The sequence below is a fragment of the Delphinus delphis genome, chromosome 1, assembly GCF_949987515.2.
Source record: "Delphinus delphis chromosome 1, mDelDel1.2, whole genome shotgun sequence".
Taxonomy (NCBI): Eukaryota; Metazoa; Chordata; class Mammalia; order Artiodactyla; family Delphinidae; genus Delphinus; species Delphinus delphis.
This window is the reverse complement of record NC_082683.1, coordinates 125,862,232-125,879,712: the sequence shown is the minus strand read 5'-3', so window position 1 is coordinate 125,879,712 and position 17,481 is coordinate 125,862,232. Positions and strand designations below refer to the sequence as shown.

At 38.8% G+C, this 17,481-nt stretch overlaps 2 protein-coding genes across 5 annotated transcripts in view; one reads left to right on the top strand and one right to left on the bottom strand.

Annotated features, from left to right (window-relative positions):
• FIRRM (FIGNL1 interacting regulator of recombination and mitosis) overlaps nt 1-11,314 on the bottom strand; it is a 44,421-nt gene extending 33,107 nt beyond the window's left edge. For 3 of the 4 annotated variants that reach the window (XM_060033725.2, XM_060033733.2, XM_060033739.2), the window contains exons 1-6: nt 11,183-11,314; nt 7,418-7,457; nt 5,898-5,986; nt 4,206-4,310; nt 3,350-3,490; nt 911-1,076 (exon numbers count right to left, since the gene is read on the bottom strand). In XM_060033725.2, the coding sequence (XP_059889708.1) occupies nt 911-1,076; nt 3,350-3,490; nt 4,206-4,310; nt 5,898-5,986; nt 7,418-7,457; nt 11,183-11,293 (652 nt within the window). In that variant the 5' untranslated portion in view covers nt 11,294-11,314. Of the gene's footprint in view, nt 1-910; nt 1,077-3,349; nt 3,491-4,205; nt 4,311-5,897; nt 5,987-6,905; nt 6,927-7,417; nt 7,458-11,182 lie in introns of those variants that run through there. The other variant, XM_060033745.2, reaches the window with a different exon arrangement.
• A 145-nt stretch (nt 11,315-11,459) lies between these two features.
• Nucleotides 11,460-14,265, top strand: METTL18 (methyltransferase 18, RPL3 N3(tau)-histidine). The gene is made up of 2 exons (XM_060009416.1): nt 11,460-11,558; nt 12,823-14,265. Exon 2 carries the CDS (start codon nt 13,032-13,034, stop codon nt 14,151-14,153), a length of 1,122 nt encoding a protein of 373 aa, XP_059865399.1. The 5' UTR covers nt 11,460-11,558; nt 12,823-13,031; the 3' UTR covers nt 14,154-14,265.
• Nucleotides 14,266-17,481: the final 3,216 nt, after the last annotated feature.

Sequence of the window (17,481 nt, the reverse complement as noted above, 5' to 3'; positions counted from 1 at the left end):
ATGAATAAATGAAACAGTAGTTGCTTGATTTCTTTCTTCCTTCCTCTCTCCCCCCCTCCCTCTCTTTCCCTCCATCTCTGCTTCCTCCCTCCCTCCCTCCTTTCTTTTTTCCTTTCTTTCTTTCCTTCTTGCCATGCCACGCGGCTTGCAGGATCTTAGTTCCCTGACCAGGGACTGAACCCAGGCCCCAGCAGTGAAAGCACCGAGTCTTAACCACTGGGCGGCCTGGGAACTCCCTAGTAGTTACTTTAATGTAATAGATTTTTGGGTTGGTTTGTTACAGAGCAAAAGATGCCTGATAATACTGCACAAAACCACCTTACTCTCTTTATGCCGAAGCTATGAATGCAATCTTTTTATTAGAGTACTGCTTTTCAAACTCTGGGCCATGATCCATTGGTAAGTGATGAAATTAATAAAGTAGCAATCAGCAATTCTTTAAAAATGAAATAGACTATAATAGAGTACATTATTTCAAGTACAATAAATAAATGGAGTATATACATACACATTCACAAACATACATACAAGTACGTAATTATATGTGTTCCGGGAAGAAATGCAAACTTCATTTCTTACTATGAAGTTATGGTTTAAAAACACTGAAAGCTACTGCTTCAGAATGTGGACTACTTTAGAGGGTATAAAATTGCATAACTTTCTTTGTTAATCACTGTGGAGTAACAACCTACTTTGAACATTGACTAAATATATAAATCTATGTTAATGCATCAAATATCAATTTTACAAAATCTAAAATTTAAGAGATTAAAAGTTTATTGGGTAGGATTTAAATTTTTTTACACATGATATAATGAATCATTAGAAACATTGGGTTCAATAATTTAACTGATGTACAGTTTATAGTCAATATACATCATATACTAAGTAGTAAGTTTTTTTCACTCACCTACTACCATATTCAAAATGTCATCATTCTCATCTATTAAAGGGTCAATGCAAACCATATCCAGCAGTTCCATTAGCTGCTTTTGAAGAGAATAGGCCTCCTTGAAAAGAGCCTGCAGAAGGTCTGAGACTAGGTGTAAACGCCCAGAATAAACAGATTCGCTATTCTGACCACAAAGGAATAAAAACGAGAGAAAAAGCAAATCATAAAAAACTCAAGAGCCAAATTTATTTTAATTCATTCTATCAGAGCTCATAAATGTAATGCTTTTAGAGAGTAGGTGGGTGGGGAGCATATGCAAAACATGGGGTGCAGAATAGCATCAGAATGTAAGTTGGTGCAGCCACTGCGGAGAACAGTACAGAGGTTCCTCAGGAAACTAAAAATAGAATTACCATGATTTAGCAATCCCACTCCTGGGCATATATCCAGACAAAACTATAATTCAAAAAGATACATGTATGCCTATGTTCATAGCAGCACTATTCATAATAGCCAATACATGGAAACAACCTAAATGTCCATCGACAGATGAATGGATAAAGAAGATGTGGTACATATATACAATGGAATACTACTCAGGCATAAAAAAAGAACAAAGTAATGCCATTTGCAGCAACATGGATGCAACTAGAAATTATCAGACTAACTGAAGTCAGAAAGAGAAAGACAAATACAATATGATATCACTTATATGTGGAATCTAAAATATGACACAGGGACTTCCCTGGTGGCGCAGTGGTTAAGAGTCCGCCTGCCAATGCAGGGGATATGGGTTTGATCCCTGGTCTGGGAAGCTCCCACATGCCACAGAGCAACTAAGCCCATGCACCACAACTACTGAGCCTGCGCTCTAGAGCCCGCGAGCCACAACTACTGAAGCCCGCGCACCTAGAGCCCGTGCTCTGAAACAGGAGAAGCCACTGAAATGAGAAGCCCACACACCACAATGAAGAGTGGCTCCCACTCACAGCAACTAGATAGAGCCCACGCACAGCAACAAAGACCCAATGCAGCTAAAAATAAATAAATAAATTTATAAAATAAAAAATATATATGACACAAATGAACCTGTCTATGACAGAAACAGAATCACAGAGAACAGACTGGTGGTTGCCAAGGGGGAGGGGGTTGCGGGAAGGATGGAGTGGGAGGTTGGGGTTAGCAGATGCAAGCTTTCATATATAGAATGGATAAACAACAAGGTCCTACTGTATAGCACAGAGAACTATATTCAGTATCCTATGATAAATCATAATGAAAAAGAATAGTAAAAAAGAGTAAGGTACATATATATATAACTGAATCACTTTGCTGTACAGCAGTAATTAACACAACACTGTAAATCAACTGTACTTCAATTAAAGAAAAGAATTCTCACCAGCAAAAAAAAAAAAAAAAAAAATTTAATGATTCTTAGTGAATGACATATTCATTCATTAAACAAATGTTTAGTAAACCTCCATTATACATAGTGTATTTGAGAGATGCAGGTATGTATAAAATATGATTTCTGACTTCCAAGATCTTACAAATATAGAACTAAAAGGGAGCTAAATAACATTAGGTCCAGTGCATGACATTTCAGTACCCTGTCACCAAAGAGAAGCATTAGTTAACTAGCAATTTTCATTCATCCAACAAACAGCATTATCAAAACTTCCTGTGACCCACAAATCCTAGGCTAGCTTTTGTGCTTTAAAGCTGTCTCAGGACTAAATAAGGGTCAGTGTCCCTTTACAGGCACCTAATTGTTAAGCAATTCATCTGAGCCACCAATGCCATGACAGAAATATTTGAGGATCCCTGCGACTTGACACAAATCTGTACCACTTCTTTCCTTATCAAGAGGAAATAGAATAAGACAACAACAAAACTGCAAGAGCCCCCTTTTTAAGATTTCTTTATAACTACTTATTTTGAAACAAATATTTACATACATGCTCTTTGTTCTATGGAAAAATGCACTGCAATAATATAGGTTAAAATGTAAACTTATGAACAAATACTATAAGCACCACAAACTCAGCCCCTTTGCCCATGGATTTTAGGCCATTTAAAGTGTACTTAGGGCTTCCCTGGTGGCACAGTGGTTAAGAATCCGCCTGCCCATGCAGGGGACTCGGGTTTGAGCCCTGGTCCAGGAAGATCCCACATGCCACGGAGCAACTAAGCCCATGTGCCACAACTACTAAGCCTGCGCTCCAGAGCCTGCAAGCCACAACTCCTGAAGCCCGGGTGCCTAGAGTCTGTGCTCTGCAATGAGAGAAGCCACTGCAATGAGAAGCCTGCGCACCACAACGAAGAGTAGCCCCTGCTCACCGCAACTAGAGAAAGCCCACGCACAGCAACAAAGACCCAACTCAGCCAGAAAAAAATAAGTAAAATTTTTTTTAAAATGTTAAAAAAAAATAAAGTGTACTTAGACCCATCACTTACCTTACAATGTACAAATGTACTTTTGATTACATGTAGGACTGAGGAGGGAAGACTGTGAATATTTTCTAGAATGATGGATTCCTGAGTGGCACAGACATGCTGAACACATCCTGTAAGAGCTCCTAATAGCTGTACCATTGTCTGGAAATATGGAAAGAAGTTTCATTCAGAATATATTTTCTGTGTACCTAAAAGGTGTCAGACAATATGCTGAGTGCTAGGGATACAGCAGTGAGCAAAATGGACCCTCTCTCTGTTCCTCCTTACACATAACTACAGTCTGTCAGAACTACAAATATTAAAAGTGGCTAGGAACTTCCCTGGCAGTCCAGTGGTTAAGACTTCGCCTTCCAACGCAGGGGGTACAGGTTCGATCCCTGGTCGGGGAGCTAAGATCTCACACGCCTCGTAGCCAAAAAACCAAAAATGAAAAAACAGAAGCAATATTGTAACAAATTCAATAAGGACTTCAAAAATGGTCCACATCAAAAAAATCTTAGGGAAAACCCCCCCAAAAAACCTGGCTAGCCATTTGGTTAAAAAAAAAAGAAAAAAAGAAGAAGTTGGAATCCTAACCCACAACATCAAAGTATATGGCAGGTGTTCTACACATACGCTTTAGAATTACAGGCAGGGCATGCTACCTTGATTACTTGTCTTCTTATACGAGTTTAGGTATTTACTAAGCATGAAATTGTATAAGAAATTCAGAATTTATGTTTTTTGCAATATCTTTATATCTTTAATTCTATAAATTTAATTCTAGCATTGGGGCATTATATAGAGAATATAAAGTTAATTAATATTTCACACTCTTTAAGCTCTCCCACCCCCCTTTCTAATATATTTGACATACCTGTAAAATATTTCTTATAGTGGTCTGGATTTCTAAATTTTGGCTTGATAGTCCTCTGGCTTGACTGGTTAACTCATACATCATGTCATCATATAATCTCACAGTCTGTGAAAACAAAGCAGGTCATAAACAGTAGTAACAGAAGTCATTAAAAAAGGAAAGGCGTATCTTTAAAGAAATAAATTAGATTTGATTTTGCATTATTAACAGCTACGGGATATTGTCTAGTGTAACAACCGCACCTAATAAAGTTAATAAAATATATATTTTGTATAGTGTTTCTATAGTATTTCTATTTTTTGTATACTATTTTTCTACAATAGAATCTCCTTAAAAAAAAAGCCTCCAACAAAAATTGATTTGTCTTCCATTTCTGTGATTTGAATCTACTTAATAACATCCATAAAAAAATATCACTCAAAGTTCATTTTTTGGTGATGTAACAAAAGTGCTACTCTTACACTTAAATAAATAAAAGATGATATCTTAACCAATCAACATCCATGTGAACATTTACAAGGATATTTTCTGGTAGTGGTAATGAATTTGTGCTGAATTACCTATTCACTTGTTTTCTAACCAGTTCCCCTTTCTGACCAACTCAAAATACTGTTCCTGGGTTAGAGACATAGTACGTGACCTCAGAACTAAGTGTTTTTGTCTGTGAAACATTAGCCAACCTAAGATCTTAATACTCTCAACAAGTTAAATGGCCTAAACACTACACTACAAGAATAACCATAGTCAGCAACACACTGTAACTAAAGAGGGTACTGCTTCCCATAAGCCTGTTAACACTCAACATCTCGTTTTCATCTATATTCTAGCCGGACCTTTTTTTGGCAGTCAAGAACAAATTTTAAGAAACTTTTTAGATAGAGAACAATCGAGTGAATATGAGTAAAAGGAGTTCTGATAATTATTTGTTTCAAAGCTAAACTTAGAAATCCATTCAAGTAAGAGATAAGTTATCATAAAAAAAATGTTTCATTTTGTCACCAAAGTATGTTTAGTTCCCACAATTAAAAAAAAAAGTTATGACTCTGCTTTTCAGAGAAAAGGTATACCACATATATCTAAAAGGTAACAATGCAGCTGGTGAATCTGATATTTCTTTTAAGTTACTTGATTTTACCAATATTCCAGCCATTTTTATTCTGAGGCTTCTTTAATAAATTTTGGCTCCATTTTTCCAGAAAATGAAATTTAACAATTATTAATAAATTCTACAGAGAAGATAAAGAAAGAGACTTAACTAACTTCATCATCCATCCCAATTTTCAATGAAGAGCTTTAAAATACAAGAGTATTTAAAACCAACTACAAATAATGTAAATTCAATTAGTAAAGGATCCATAGTCTCTGAAAATATGTTTTTTAATCACCTAATGATCATACTGACACCATCATATTCTCACATAAGATCTATTTTTAACTATTTTATTTGTATTTCAAATATGTGATACATTGGGAATTCCCTGGCAGTCCAGTCGTTAGCACTTGGCACTTTCACTGCTGTGGGCTCGGGTTCAATCTCTGGTCGGGGAACTAAGATCCCACAAGCCTCGCGGCACAACCAAAAACAAAAAAAGTGATACATTAAGAAATTAAGAATAAATGGTCTAAAACTGAGGCCAGATCTTAACAGCCTTTATAACAAGTAAATTGATTAAGATAATAATAGTACTATACCTTTGGAAGCACTTGTGAAAAGAAAGTCTGTTCCAATGTCAGGTGGTTCATATGAGGTAAAAACATTTCTACAATAATTTTCAGAATTTCTATAAAGGAAAATAGTAACATATTTTGTAGCAATATTAAGTCATGTCAGCCAACAAAGGTCACTACCCTTTCCCAGATTTGAGAATATGTAAATACTAGCAATCAAAAGCTTTGTACAGTTTCAAAATGCCATATTCTATGTAGAGAAACTATTAACAGTTAAACAACCTGAAATAATAGAAAAATTTTAAAAAACAAAACAAAACAATGTATGTGTACAGCAACTGAAGATCAGTTAATGGATGTGGGTACATCTACTGAATAGGATCTGCTATCATTAAAATGATTGTTAGAGATCGTTTAAAACCATGAAAAAATGTCCACAATACATTAAGCTAAAATGAAAAAACTTCCAAATAGTGTAATTCCAATCTTAATATATATATAAACATGTATATACAAAGAATAACCGATAGGCTGGCAGGAATATATAGAATCAAGATGAGAAAATCCTATGCCAAAATCTTAAACATTTCAGATTAATGATTGTTTTATTATCTTTTATGTTTTTCTGCATGTTACAAATTTTCTATAATGAATATGTACAACTCTCATACACAGGATAAAAAGTAACTGTTCCTTAAAAAAATCAGACCCCACAGGCAGCACACAGATCCAAGATTATAAACAAATATTCCACAACCAAGTGAAATGTAAATAGAAAACTCAAAATATATGAGTAAACTCTACCTCTCCTCCTAACTAAATAAATAAATTACGTCAAGTAAGATTAATGAAGACAGATGAAGAAAGTCAACTTTTCCAAATGACAAATTTGTCATGCCTAAACAATCAGCCTTTTGTAACTTAGAAAGTATTTTCTAATTGACACTAAACATGTTAAGAGGCTGAAAGTTATTAAGTAGACTGCAAATTATGTTTTATATTGGCCTAACCAGTTTAACAACTAACATTTACAATTTACAATGTGGGGCTTCCCTGGTGGCACAGTGGTTGAGAGTCCGCCTGCCGATGCAGGGGACACGGGTTCGTGCCCCGGTCCGGGAAGATCCCACATGCCGCGGAGCGGCTAGGCCCGTGAGCCATGGCCGCTGAGCCTGCGCGTCCCGAGCCTGTACTCTGCAATGGGAGAGGCCACAACAGTGAGAGGCCCACATACCGCAAAAAAATAATAATAATAAAATAAAATAAAATAAAATTTACAACGTGCTTATACACACATTATCAAACAGAACACTTTTGGTATCTATCCAAAATGGAATTTAAAACTTTAAGTACTGTAATTTGAAGTAATTTGGTCATTTTAAGTAACTGAAGATTACAAAGGCTGTAACGCTACAATAGGAAGAATAAACTTAAAGGGTATACAAAACTATATTTAAATTTAAAGGGAATACGAAACTGGGATATGTGGGACTCAGGCCTTAAAGACATCAAAGTAATCGTACAATTAAGATAATTTTACTTACGAATATGCTCAAGCCAACTGTCAGAATGCTGATACATAGAGTAAAAAAATTAAGGAAGATACTAGGATCAGTAGTAAGATATTCACTACTGAGAACAGATTTTAAAAGGACCCTTCTTGAAGTTTAAGCAATGATCAGTAAGAGATTGAAATTAGACTCAAATTACTGGCTTAATTTTGCTGTAAAAAATGTAATGCTTACTAGGTATAATGAAATATAATGAAAATACTTTAAGGAAATGTTTTCAAAATCGCTCAGGGATAAACTTATCTTTTCAAATTGTGTGTAGTTATGACTTATTTCTGACAGATGAGAAACAGTCTATAATGATCCATGGGTTTCTGGTTTCTGAAACAGAAATTTCTTCCTCCTCAGCACTTCTATAGTACTTTATTTGCACCTGTCTTAAGTCACTGATCAACTCTTATCTTTTCATGTTACTAGCATATCTATCTTACCACCTTATCAGACAGAAACTCTTCTGCACATAGAAGCTTACAAATACGTCATAATAAATTATGCTATGTTCATTACAAACGTTAATGGTAATCACATTATAAACTATACACTTTTCTACCATTCAGAATAATTGTTAGAAATGTTTTCCTGTAAAAATAATATACAACTTATTAAAGTATGTGTCAATAAGAAAAATGAATAAGCCATAACTCTGTCACAGTAATACAGGAATTGATTCTTTTTCTGAAATCTTACTTTGCATATACATCTTACAGCAGCAATCAAAATGAAATATAGTCATTAACTCATTTTAGTTCAGTAGGGTAGAATTTGCATCGTGGATCAATTTCAGTAAAGGTCAAAAAAATTCTAGCCTCTTCCAAAATTAAACATAAGTTATAATTATGCAGACATGCAGGTAAAGACTGGAAAATAAGGGACTTCCCTGGCAGTCCAGTGGTTAAGACTCCGCGCTTCCACTGCAGGGGGCACAAGTTTGATCCCTGGTCGGGGGACTAAGATCCCGCAGGCCAAGCGGCGCGACCCCCCCCCCCCCCCCGCAAAAAAAAGAAAGACTGGAAAATAACGTGTGAAATGCAAAACATGAAAATAATTATGTTTGGGTGATGGAGTTACTGAAAATTTCTTTCATTTGTAGAAAAAGTGCTGAAGTAAAACCAAAAGCTGAAAAAAAATTTATCTAATGAGATTTTCAGGCAGTTTTAAAACATGACAATATCTTTTAGCCCTTCACTGAATGCTTACTATGTGCCAGGTACTATTCTAGGTGCTGGAGAAAACAAAATTCCTGCCTTTATGAACTTTACAGTACAGTGAGGAAAAGTAAAAAGAAAACAAAGTAAACAAGATAATTTCCATTAAGGTTGCTTCTGCTCTTTAGAAAACTGAACAGGGCAATGAGATAAGTATTACAGTCTGGGTTTGGGAGAACCACCTAAGACTGAGGACACTGAAAATGGCTTGCTGGCGTGACATCTGAGCTGAGATCTGAATTATGAGATGGACAAAAGGCTGAGAGAAGAACTACGCTGAAGGATCAGCAAAAATGAAGATCCTGAGGTAGGTGAGCTTCATGTATATGTGGACAGAGTGTAGTGAGCTAGGTAAGCGAGGAAAAGGCTTAGAACAGGAGGAGCCTTGAAGGTAAAAGTTTAGATTTTATTCCTAATTTGTTAAGAAGCCACTGGGGTGGAGGGAGTGGTTTAAAAAGTAAACAACATGTTTTTCACTGTTTTGTGAACTTATTTTGGAGAATGGATTATAAGAGGACGTGAGTAGAAGCAAGGGAGCTATTAACAATAGTTCAGGTGAGAGGTTATGGAGGTTTGAAAGAATGGTAGCAACCAGGATGGAGATAAGCATTTGGATTCAAGATATAGTCTAGGTCAGAAACAAAAGGACTTGCTGATTGGATGTGAGAGAGAGAGGACTGAAGGTTTTGGCTTGTAAAACCATTTATTTAGATGAAGAAGACTGGCGGGAAGAACAGGTTTGGGTTCTTTTGAATTTTAAGTTTGAGATGCAAAACCAGGTGAGAATGTTGATTTTTTTTTTTAAATGTAAATAAACAAGCTTGGGAATTCCCTGGTGGTGCAGTGGTTAAGAATCCACCTGCCAATGCAGGGGACACAGGTTCGAGCCCTGGTCCGGGAAGATCCCACACGCCACGGAGCAACTAAGCCCGTGTGCCACAACTACTGAGCCTGCGCTCTAGAGCCCGCGAGCCACAACTGCTGAGCCCACGTGCCACAACTACTGAAGCCCGTGCGCCTAGAGCCCGTGCTCCGCAACAAGAAGCCACCACAACGAGAAGCCCGTGCACCGCAATGAAGAGCAGCCCCCACTTGCCACAAGTAGAGAAAGCCCGTGCGCAGCAACAAAGACCCAACACAGCCAAAAATAAATAAATTTATAAAAAGTAAAAAAAATAGGGCTTCCCTGGTGGCGCAGTGGTTGAGAGTCCGCCTGATGATGCAGGGGACACGGGTTCGTGCCGCGGTCCGGGAAGATCCCACATGCTGCGGAGCGGCTGGGCCTGTGAGCCATGGCCGCTGAGCCTGCGCGTCCGGAGCCTGTGCTCCGCAACGGGAGAGGCCACAACAGTGAGATGCCCGCGTACCGCAAAAAATAATAATAATAATAAAAATAAATAAATAAACAAGCTTGACTTTCAATTATTGAAATCCCCCTATAAGCTTGAGAAGAAAAAGAGGAACCGTGTTTCTTATCTTTGTTCCCCCGAAGCCTAACACTGCCTGGTACATATAATATTCTGTACCTAGTAAAATTTTTTGAGGAGGAGGAAAATCAAAAAAAATCAAAAATCCTTGAGGACAGCAGTTCCATGTCTACACAATAACTAAGAAAGCGCTTTGGTACCTAAGTGGGACCACCTGCCAATGCCCAGGTGAATGATTTCTATGTGACCGTAATATTTATATTTGGCTTCAGCTGTAAAAAATTATTTTTGCAGTGTTCAGACTCTCTCAAGTGAAGGTCTTGTTTTTCTTTTGAGTGTAGTTTTATGTGCTCAAAGCTGTTAAAAAAAAAATTACCCTTTAACATGAAGGGCTAGGACTCCAGGTACATTTACAACCAAAAAAAGATTCGACTTCTAAATGACCTGCATCTGGACAACGGAGACGTTAAGTACCTCACACCCAGCAGATGAAAGCCAATTAGCAAAGGAAGCAACTCCTTCTCACCAGCAATAAACCGAAAGAGGTTCAAAAGGGGAGGGGAAGAACATTTGTATTTATTTAACATCTTTTACAGACTTGGCACCATGTCAGAACTACGTCCTTTAGATTCTCAAAACAGTGAGGAAGGTATTCATTTTCACCACCCATTTTAGAGATGAGAGCTCAGAGTACCTCGCTCTCTCTACTTCATCCAGTCACCTCACCTTACAGCTCAAGTCTGAGTCCTTGCCTCTCCCCGCTCCCGCCGCCCCATGGAAAAGTACTCACGCTTAACTGCACGTACAGAGCAACTCAAAGGCCCAGAGAAATGGCAGAAAACGCCACATCCACTGCCAAAACCACTGGCAGAACACCTCTGCAAGCCCTTCGGATGCCAAAGCCAGGCATGCCTTCGGTCTCGGCACCCACGGCTCTCGCACGCCCTTCCTTCCCTCGCTTACTCATCTCGCTCATCAACAGAGAAAGGAGAGGGTTGAAGCCGCAGGAACCCAACACGGCCCTGCAGCGGGTGTGATGAGACAGGAGAGAAGGTTGGAGACAGGCCCCACACCCCTCTCTAGGTGGAAGTGACAATGAAGGATATAAGGAGCCGAGGCAGGACAGATGGCAGTTCCCGGCGGCATAGCTCCTCCGGCCAGCTACTTAATTCTTCCAGGGGAACCGCGCTCGCCGGGACAGCGCGTTCCTGAGACATGCTTTCGCCCAAGACCAAAGCTTCGAAACACTCCCGCCGGAGCCAAGACCGGAAACTCCCACCGTCCCGGCAGGCCTTGCGAGCCAAAACCATAGAGAGGAAGGGCGCCGCTTTCCTTAGTGAGCCCGGGCCCCACACGACTGGGAATAAAGCCGGGCTTGTCTGGCCCGCGGAGGCCTCGACACACTGGTGCGCGCTTTCAGTCGGGAGGGTCTGGCCGGATTACTCTGGAGCTGGGAACCTGCCGGGGAGCTAGCGTCCACAGGTCTGGATCGCTGTAACGTTGCTTTTGAGACGCTTTGGGGGAGGTGAGGGCCGGGAGTCCACAGATTTGCTACATTCCGTCCCTTGGGGCTTTGAGGTTGCACATCTGGTGTCGGGTTTGACCTGGGACTTACAGCCAGAAATGACTCCAAGCCCCGCTGTGAAATGGGATAGAAACAGGCGCCTTCCTACCCACTTAATGTGTTGACCCTACTCTGTACGTCCTATGTAATGGGGATAAAGACCCACCTGCCAGAACTGTTGTGCAAATTGAAGTAGACGGTATATTTTAAGTGTCTAGCCAGTAGATACAGAGAAGAGTCTCTTTATTAAGTTGCTTCCATTTTCTACGGATCTCCCCGCACAGTTCAGTGCCCTTATTCTGTGTCAAGCTAATCTTTACTAATTACTCCACAGTTACCTCACTCCCAGTACACTTAGAGCTGCAGGTCTCCACGAAATGTTTGTAGTGAGGTCATCTGAATGAATTTACACACATCAGAGCATACCTGTGCCTGTTTTTAAAGGGATGTTCATTTATCAAAATACAATCTTGAAGTCCTGTTACTTGAAACGGTAACAGATTGAAGAGATTCTGGCAGTTTCGGAGGTTAATATGTTTGGGCAGGGTCGTGACAGATGAAACACACTAAATAGCTAGGCTTGTCATTTCCTGCCTGAGAATTTTGGACTTTACCTTATTTCTAGTTGTTGCTGCTGCTGTTATTTTGTTTGTTTTTACGGTTTATTCTTTTCTCCAGCTTTTTTTTTTTTAAGATGTCGGGGGTAGGAGTTTATTAATTAATTTATTTATTTTTGCTGTGTTGGGTCTTGGTTTCTGTGCGAGGGCTTTCTCTAGTTGTGGCAAGCGGGGGCCACTCTTCATCGCGGTACGCGGGCCTCTCACTATCGTGGCTTCTCACTGTTTCGGAGCACAGGCTCCAAATGCGCAGGCTCAGTACTTGTGGCTCACGGGCCTAGTTGCTCCGCGGCATGTGGGATCCTCCCAGACCAGGGCTCAAACCCGTGTCCCCTGCATTAGCAGGCAGATTCTCAAGCTCTGTGCCACCAGGGAAGCCCTCTTCTGCAGTTTTTGAAACCTGAAGGGTGTGTGTGTTTTCAAGTCTCTTCATCTCCCTGTCCCTCCACCGCTTTCATAGAAAAGGCAGCTGCTGGGGGTGGAGCAGGGGACTGTTTAATATTACATTTACGTAAAATGTGTCATTTTGCTTTTTAATAACAATTTTCTTTTTTTTTTTCTCCAGAGCTAAATTGAAAAAAGAGCAAAGACCTCTTAAAAGTCATTTGGAAATATCTCTGAATATTGTAACTGTTGATAAGCAGCTAAAGAGAAATGGATCTCCAGCAAAACTAACAGAATAATTGAAGCAGGTTTACGTGTGTGTCATCAGTTCTATCCAGAAGTTGAAGAATCTTCCTTTGAGTTTAATGATTGTGTGCATTTTATGAGAGAATGGCTTTTCAATTTAATTTCACTATAGAAGACCATGTGGAAGATGAATTAACATCCCTTGGAGATGGAGCTTTGGCCCTAGATTCCTCAAAAGAGTCTTCAGTCTCAGAAAGACAAAAAGGTACACATAGAGACAAAAAACGTTCTACAGAACAGTTTGACCTGCTTCAGGATCACTTGTGGGAGCATAAGTCAGCAGGAAATGCAGGTCCCTCTCAAGACACAGACAGCTCACTCAATGCAGCTAACAGTTCAAGTAGCTTGGAGCCACATGAAAAACAGCCCTGCTTTAGAGTTGCCAAAGAGCATGCTATGCCTAAAGATTTAAAGAAAGTGTTAGAAAATAAAGTCATAGAAACATTGCCAGGTCTCCAGCATATGAACGTATCAGTAGTGAAAACGATCTTGTTGAAAGAGAACTTCCCTGGAGAAAACATCATCTCAAAAAGCTTTTCTGCTCACTCTGATCTGATTACAGGTGTTTATGAAGGAGGTTTAAAAATCTGGGAATGTACCTTTGACCTCCTGGCATACTTTACAAAGGCCAAAGTGAAATTTGCTGGGAAAAAAGTGTTGGATCTTGGTTGTGGATCAGGGTTGCTGGGTATAATGGCGTTCAAGGGAGGTGCCAAAGAAATTCATTTTCAAGATTATAACAGTGTGGTGATTGATGAAGTAACCTTACCTAATGTAGTGGCTAACTCCACTTTGGAAGATGAAGAAAATGATATAAACGAACCAGATGTGAAAAGGTTCAGGAAATCAAAAGTAGCACAAGCACTATGTAAATTCCGGTTCTTTTCTGGGGAGTGGTCTGAGTTTTGTAAGCTTTTACTAAGCAGTGAAGAACGTTTTGAAAAATATGATCTCATTCTTACCTCAGAAACCATTTACAATCCAGGTTATTATGGTCCTCTGCACCAAACATTCCTTAGATTGTTAGATAAAAATGGACGGGTGCTTTTGGCCAGCAAAGCACATTATTTTGGTGTGGGTGGAGGTACTCATCTCTTTCAGAAGTTTGTTGAAGACAGGAATGTATTTGAGATGAGAACACTCGAAATAATTGATGAAGGACTAAAGAGATTCCTAATTGAGATGAATTTTAAGTACCCCAGTTAATGCCCACTGAGTGTCCTAAGTGAAATAAACAAAATAACCAAAACTTGAATGTTCGAGTTCTGCTTTGCTGTTATTTTTTTCTGAAATTATGATATTTAGTTTTGTTTATCCAAATAAGAGACCAACTATATTAGCGACATTGTACTTGCTAAGTGAGACTGAAAAAATAGTGCTCCTCAGCATTTGAAAAGAGCTCCTAGGAAATCATTTTGTGGGAAAGTTTTCTGTTCTCCACTTTCATTCAATTTGACCTTTCTACCACCTTTAGCATATAAATTTGTTCCCAGGAAAATCTGCCATTTTTTACCTCAAGTTTGAATTTCTTCCCAGTCTTTGTCAGTTTCTGTTCACATGAAGTGCCTGATCGATCACCATGCTGTTAATTCTAAAGGCATACATATGCATCACTAAATGATTCTGAATCTAAATATTAGATTGAAGGCCTTGGGTAACTAGGAAGAAGTTTTTGTTTTGTTTTATTTTTATATTCATTTATCTTGTATAATAAGAATTAGAATGCTGAGCAGTTGAATTCAACATTAAGATGGAAGAAATAAGGGGAATCATGATAGAGAATATAAAGATGGTACAGAAAACTTACAGTGCTTGTAGCCCTTTTTAGCCAAGGAAGTAGGAGACCCTAGGGTCTTGGTAGGAGGAAAAAGAATAGGAAACAGAATTCCAGATTCTGGGGAGTAAAGACTCTTCACTAGTTAAGTAGGGCAAAGAAGGGGAGAATAAGTATTTTGATTCTAATGCAAAAATGTTCACACTTAACATATCTAAAATTGGGGTCTACGTTACTGTCTAATAATTATTGTACAACTGGCAGTATTTTTTTCCTTCTTGAAGGTACCTAAAATAATGGTACGACTTGGATTCAATGAAATGTGATATTTACTGGACATCTGTTAACTAGGCACTTTGTATATATCTTGCTTAATATTTATAACCTCATAAAGTATATATCATCCCCATTTTAATAATGATCATAATAGCTAACAGTTTTCAGCATTTACTATATGCAGGGTAGAAGAGATTTACATATACTAACATATAATATTCGTAACAGCCCTGAATTAGGTTATAATTACTATCTAAATTTTATAAAGAAATTGAGGGACTTCCCTGGTGGTGCAGTGTTTAAAAATCCAGCTGCCAATGCAGGGGGCATGGGTTCGAGCCCTGGTCCAGGAAGATCCCACATGCCGCGGAGCAACTAAGCCCATGCACCACAACTACTGAGCCTGTGCTCTAGAGCCCGCGAGCCACAACTACAGAGCCCGTGCACCAAAACTACTGAAGCCCACATGCCTAGAGCCCATGCTCCGCAACAAGAGAAGCCCCCGCTTGCCACAACTAGACCACATACAACAACGAAGACCCAACACAGCCGAAAATAAATTAATGAACAACAACAACAAAAAAAATTGAGACTCAAGAAAGTAAGTAATTTGATCCCAATCACATTCCTGACATTCAGAATCAGAATCTGAACTGAAGTCTTTTTAAAAGCTTCACTCTTCACCACCCCAGTAGTCTTACAATGCCTATTTTTCATCACATATATTTCTTAGCACCCTTTTATTATTCCGAAATGAAAGTCATTGTTAAAGAAACTTATTTACACACATCATTAAAAATTATATGTATTATACATAAATCCCTAATGCATATATATCATATATGTGTGTATGTATGTATGTATATATATATATATATAAATAAAACTATAATATGAAGAAAGTCATTTATAATCAAATAATTTGTATTCCATCAGGTAAATGCACAGGAGTAGCTACTGAGAGGACATGTAGTAGTTAGATGCTTTTACCTAGGATACTGCTACTGCAAGTATCACAGCTACAATTCCAGATCCACCTACTAGATAAGGTAGAATAGGCCCTGACAGCAGTTTTAGCTAATTGAGGAGGTACAAAGCATTAGATAGAGTCCAATAACAATAGTCAGCATCAATAATTTTGAGACAAATAGGTATCTCTCAGTTCTCCATGACAAATTAGATACCCAAAGAGGTGTCATCTAGGAGGCCTCTCCAGGAGTAGAAGAGACACTGGCCCTGAACGGGAGGGGGGTCCAGTGAAAACAGCAGGAGTCAAAGCAGAAGCCCAGTCCTAGGAACTAGATAATCCTGGGCATTAAAGATAATTCTGGAGGTGACAGCCGAACAGGGACACATCTACCCAAGATAGCTGGCAGCAAAAGACACTTGAGATAAAATTATGGATATAAATCCAGGAGAAGGATGCATAGTGCACTTTCCCATGTAAATAGCTTAATTATTTAAAGAGGCATATATGTTAAGACAATGAGCTTTGGAGTCCAATACTTGGGTTAAAATTCAGTTTCCCCAACTGCAAAATGGGGTTTATAGTAATATCTCCCTAACAGAATTCTTTTAAGGAATAATAGTTAATATTGGAAACCTTTCAGGGAGTTTGGAGTTTTAGAGCATGAGTCACGCATTCTCCTTGCACTGGTGCCTTACAATAAATGCTTCACCTTCCTTCACTACAAAAAAAAAAAAAAAAAAAAAAAAGTAGTATTGAGCACTTACCATGCTTCCTTCCACATGGTTCCTATGTATAAATGGAAATTATTATGTTCATGAATTCTCATAATATTTTTCATCCTGTCATCCTGTTTTCACAATAAAATAGGAAGCCTTGTTCACTTTTCTTAAAAATTGGGTTTGTGACTTTACAGTTTACAAATCCCAGTTCAGAACTTGGAGAAACAAATAGATTCCAGAACTTTCACTGCCCAAGACCAACCCCATTCTCTCCCTCCACAACCCTCCCCAAACTTCACCTTGCAGTTTCCAAGTTGTCTTTTTTGGATGCTTTGGCATTGCAGAGCATTAAGGATGAAGAAGAATGCATCTTGTAAATTTTTTTCTAAAAACTCATTCACATGTAGCCTGTGTTCTGCCTTTAAACTCCCCATTTGTCAGATGTGCCTGTACCCTTAGTTCCATTTCCACTGCCCCACAGAGGCTCTCTGCCTGAAGCTCAGAAACAGGGGATGTCTCCATGCAGACCAGGAGCTGACACACTTCCTTGTCAAATGCGGTTGCCAATGACACATGTGCTGTACTGTCCTCAGGGGAGATGGGGTCTGATGGGGTCAGCTGCTCATCTAGAGGAGAAAATATGCCTTCACTCTTCAGTACCCTCCATAGTATTTTATTCAGGTTTTATTATAGCTTAATACATAGCTATTTGAAAAAAAGAAATAGCAAGTAAACTATGTGACAATGTAAACTTGATTCTTTGCCTACACCTCAGCTAGAATTTCCTTAACTTCT

Coding starts and splice junctions, on each gene's coding strand:
- METTL18 (XM_060009416.1), top strand. CDS start 13,032: ATGGCTTTTCAATTTAATTTCACTATAGAAGACCATGTGGAAGATGAA.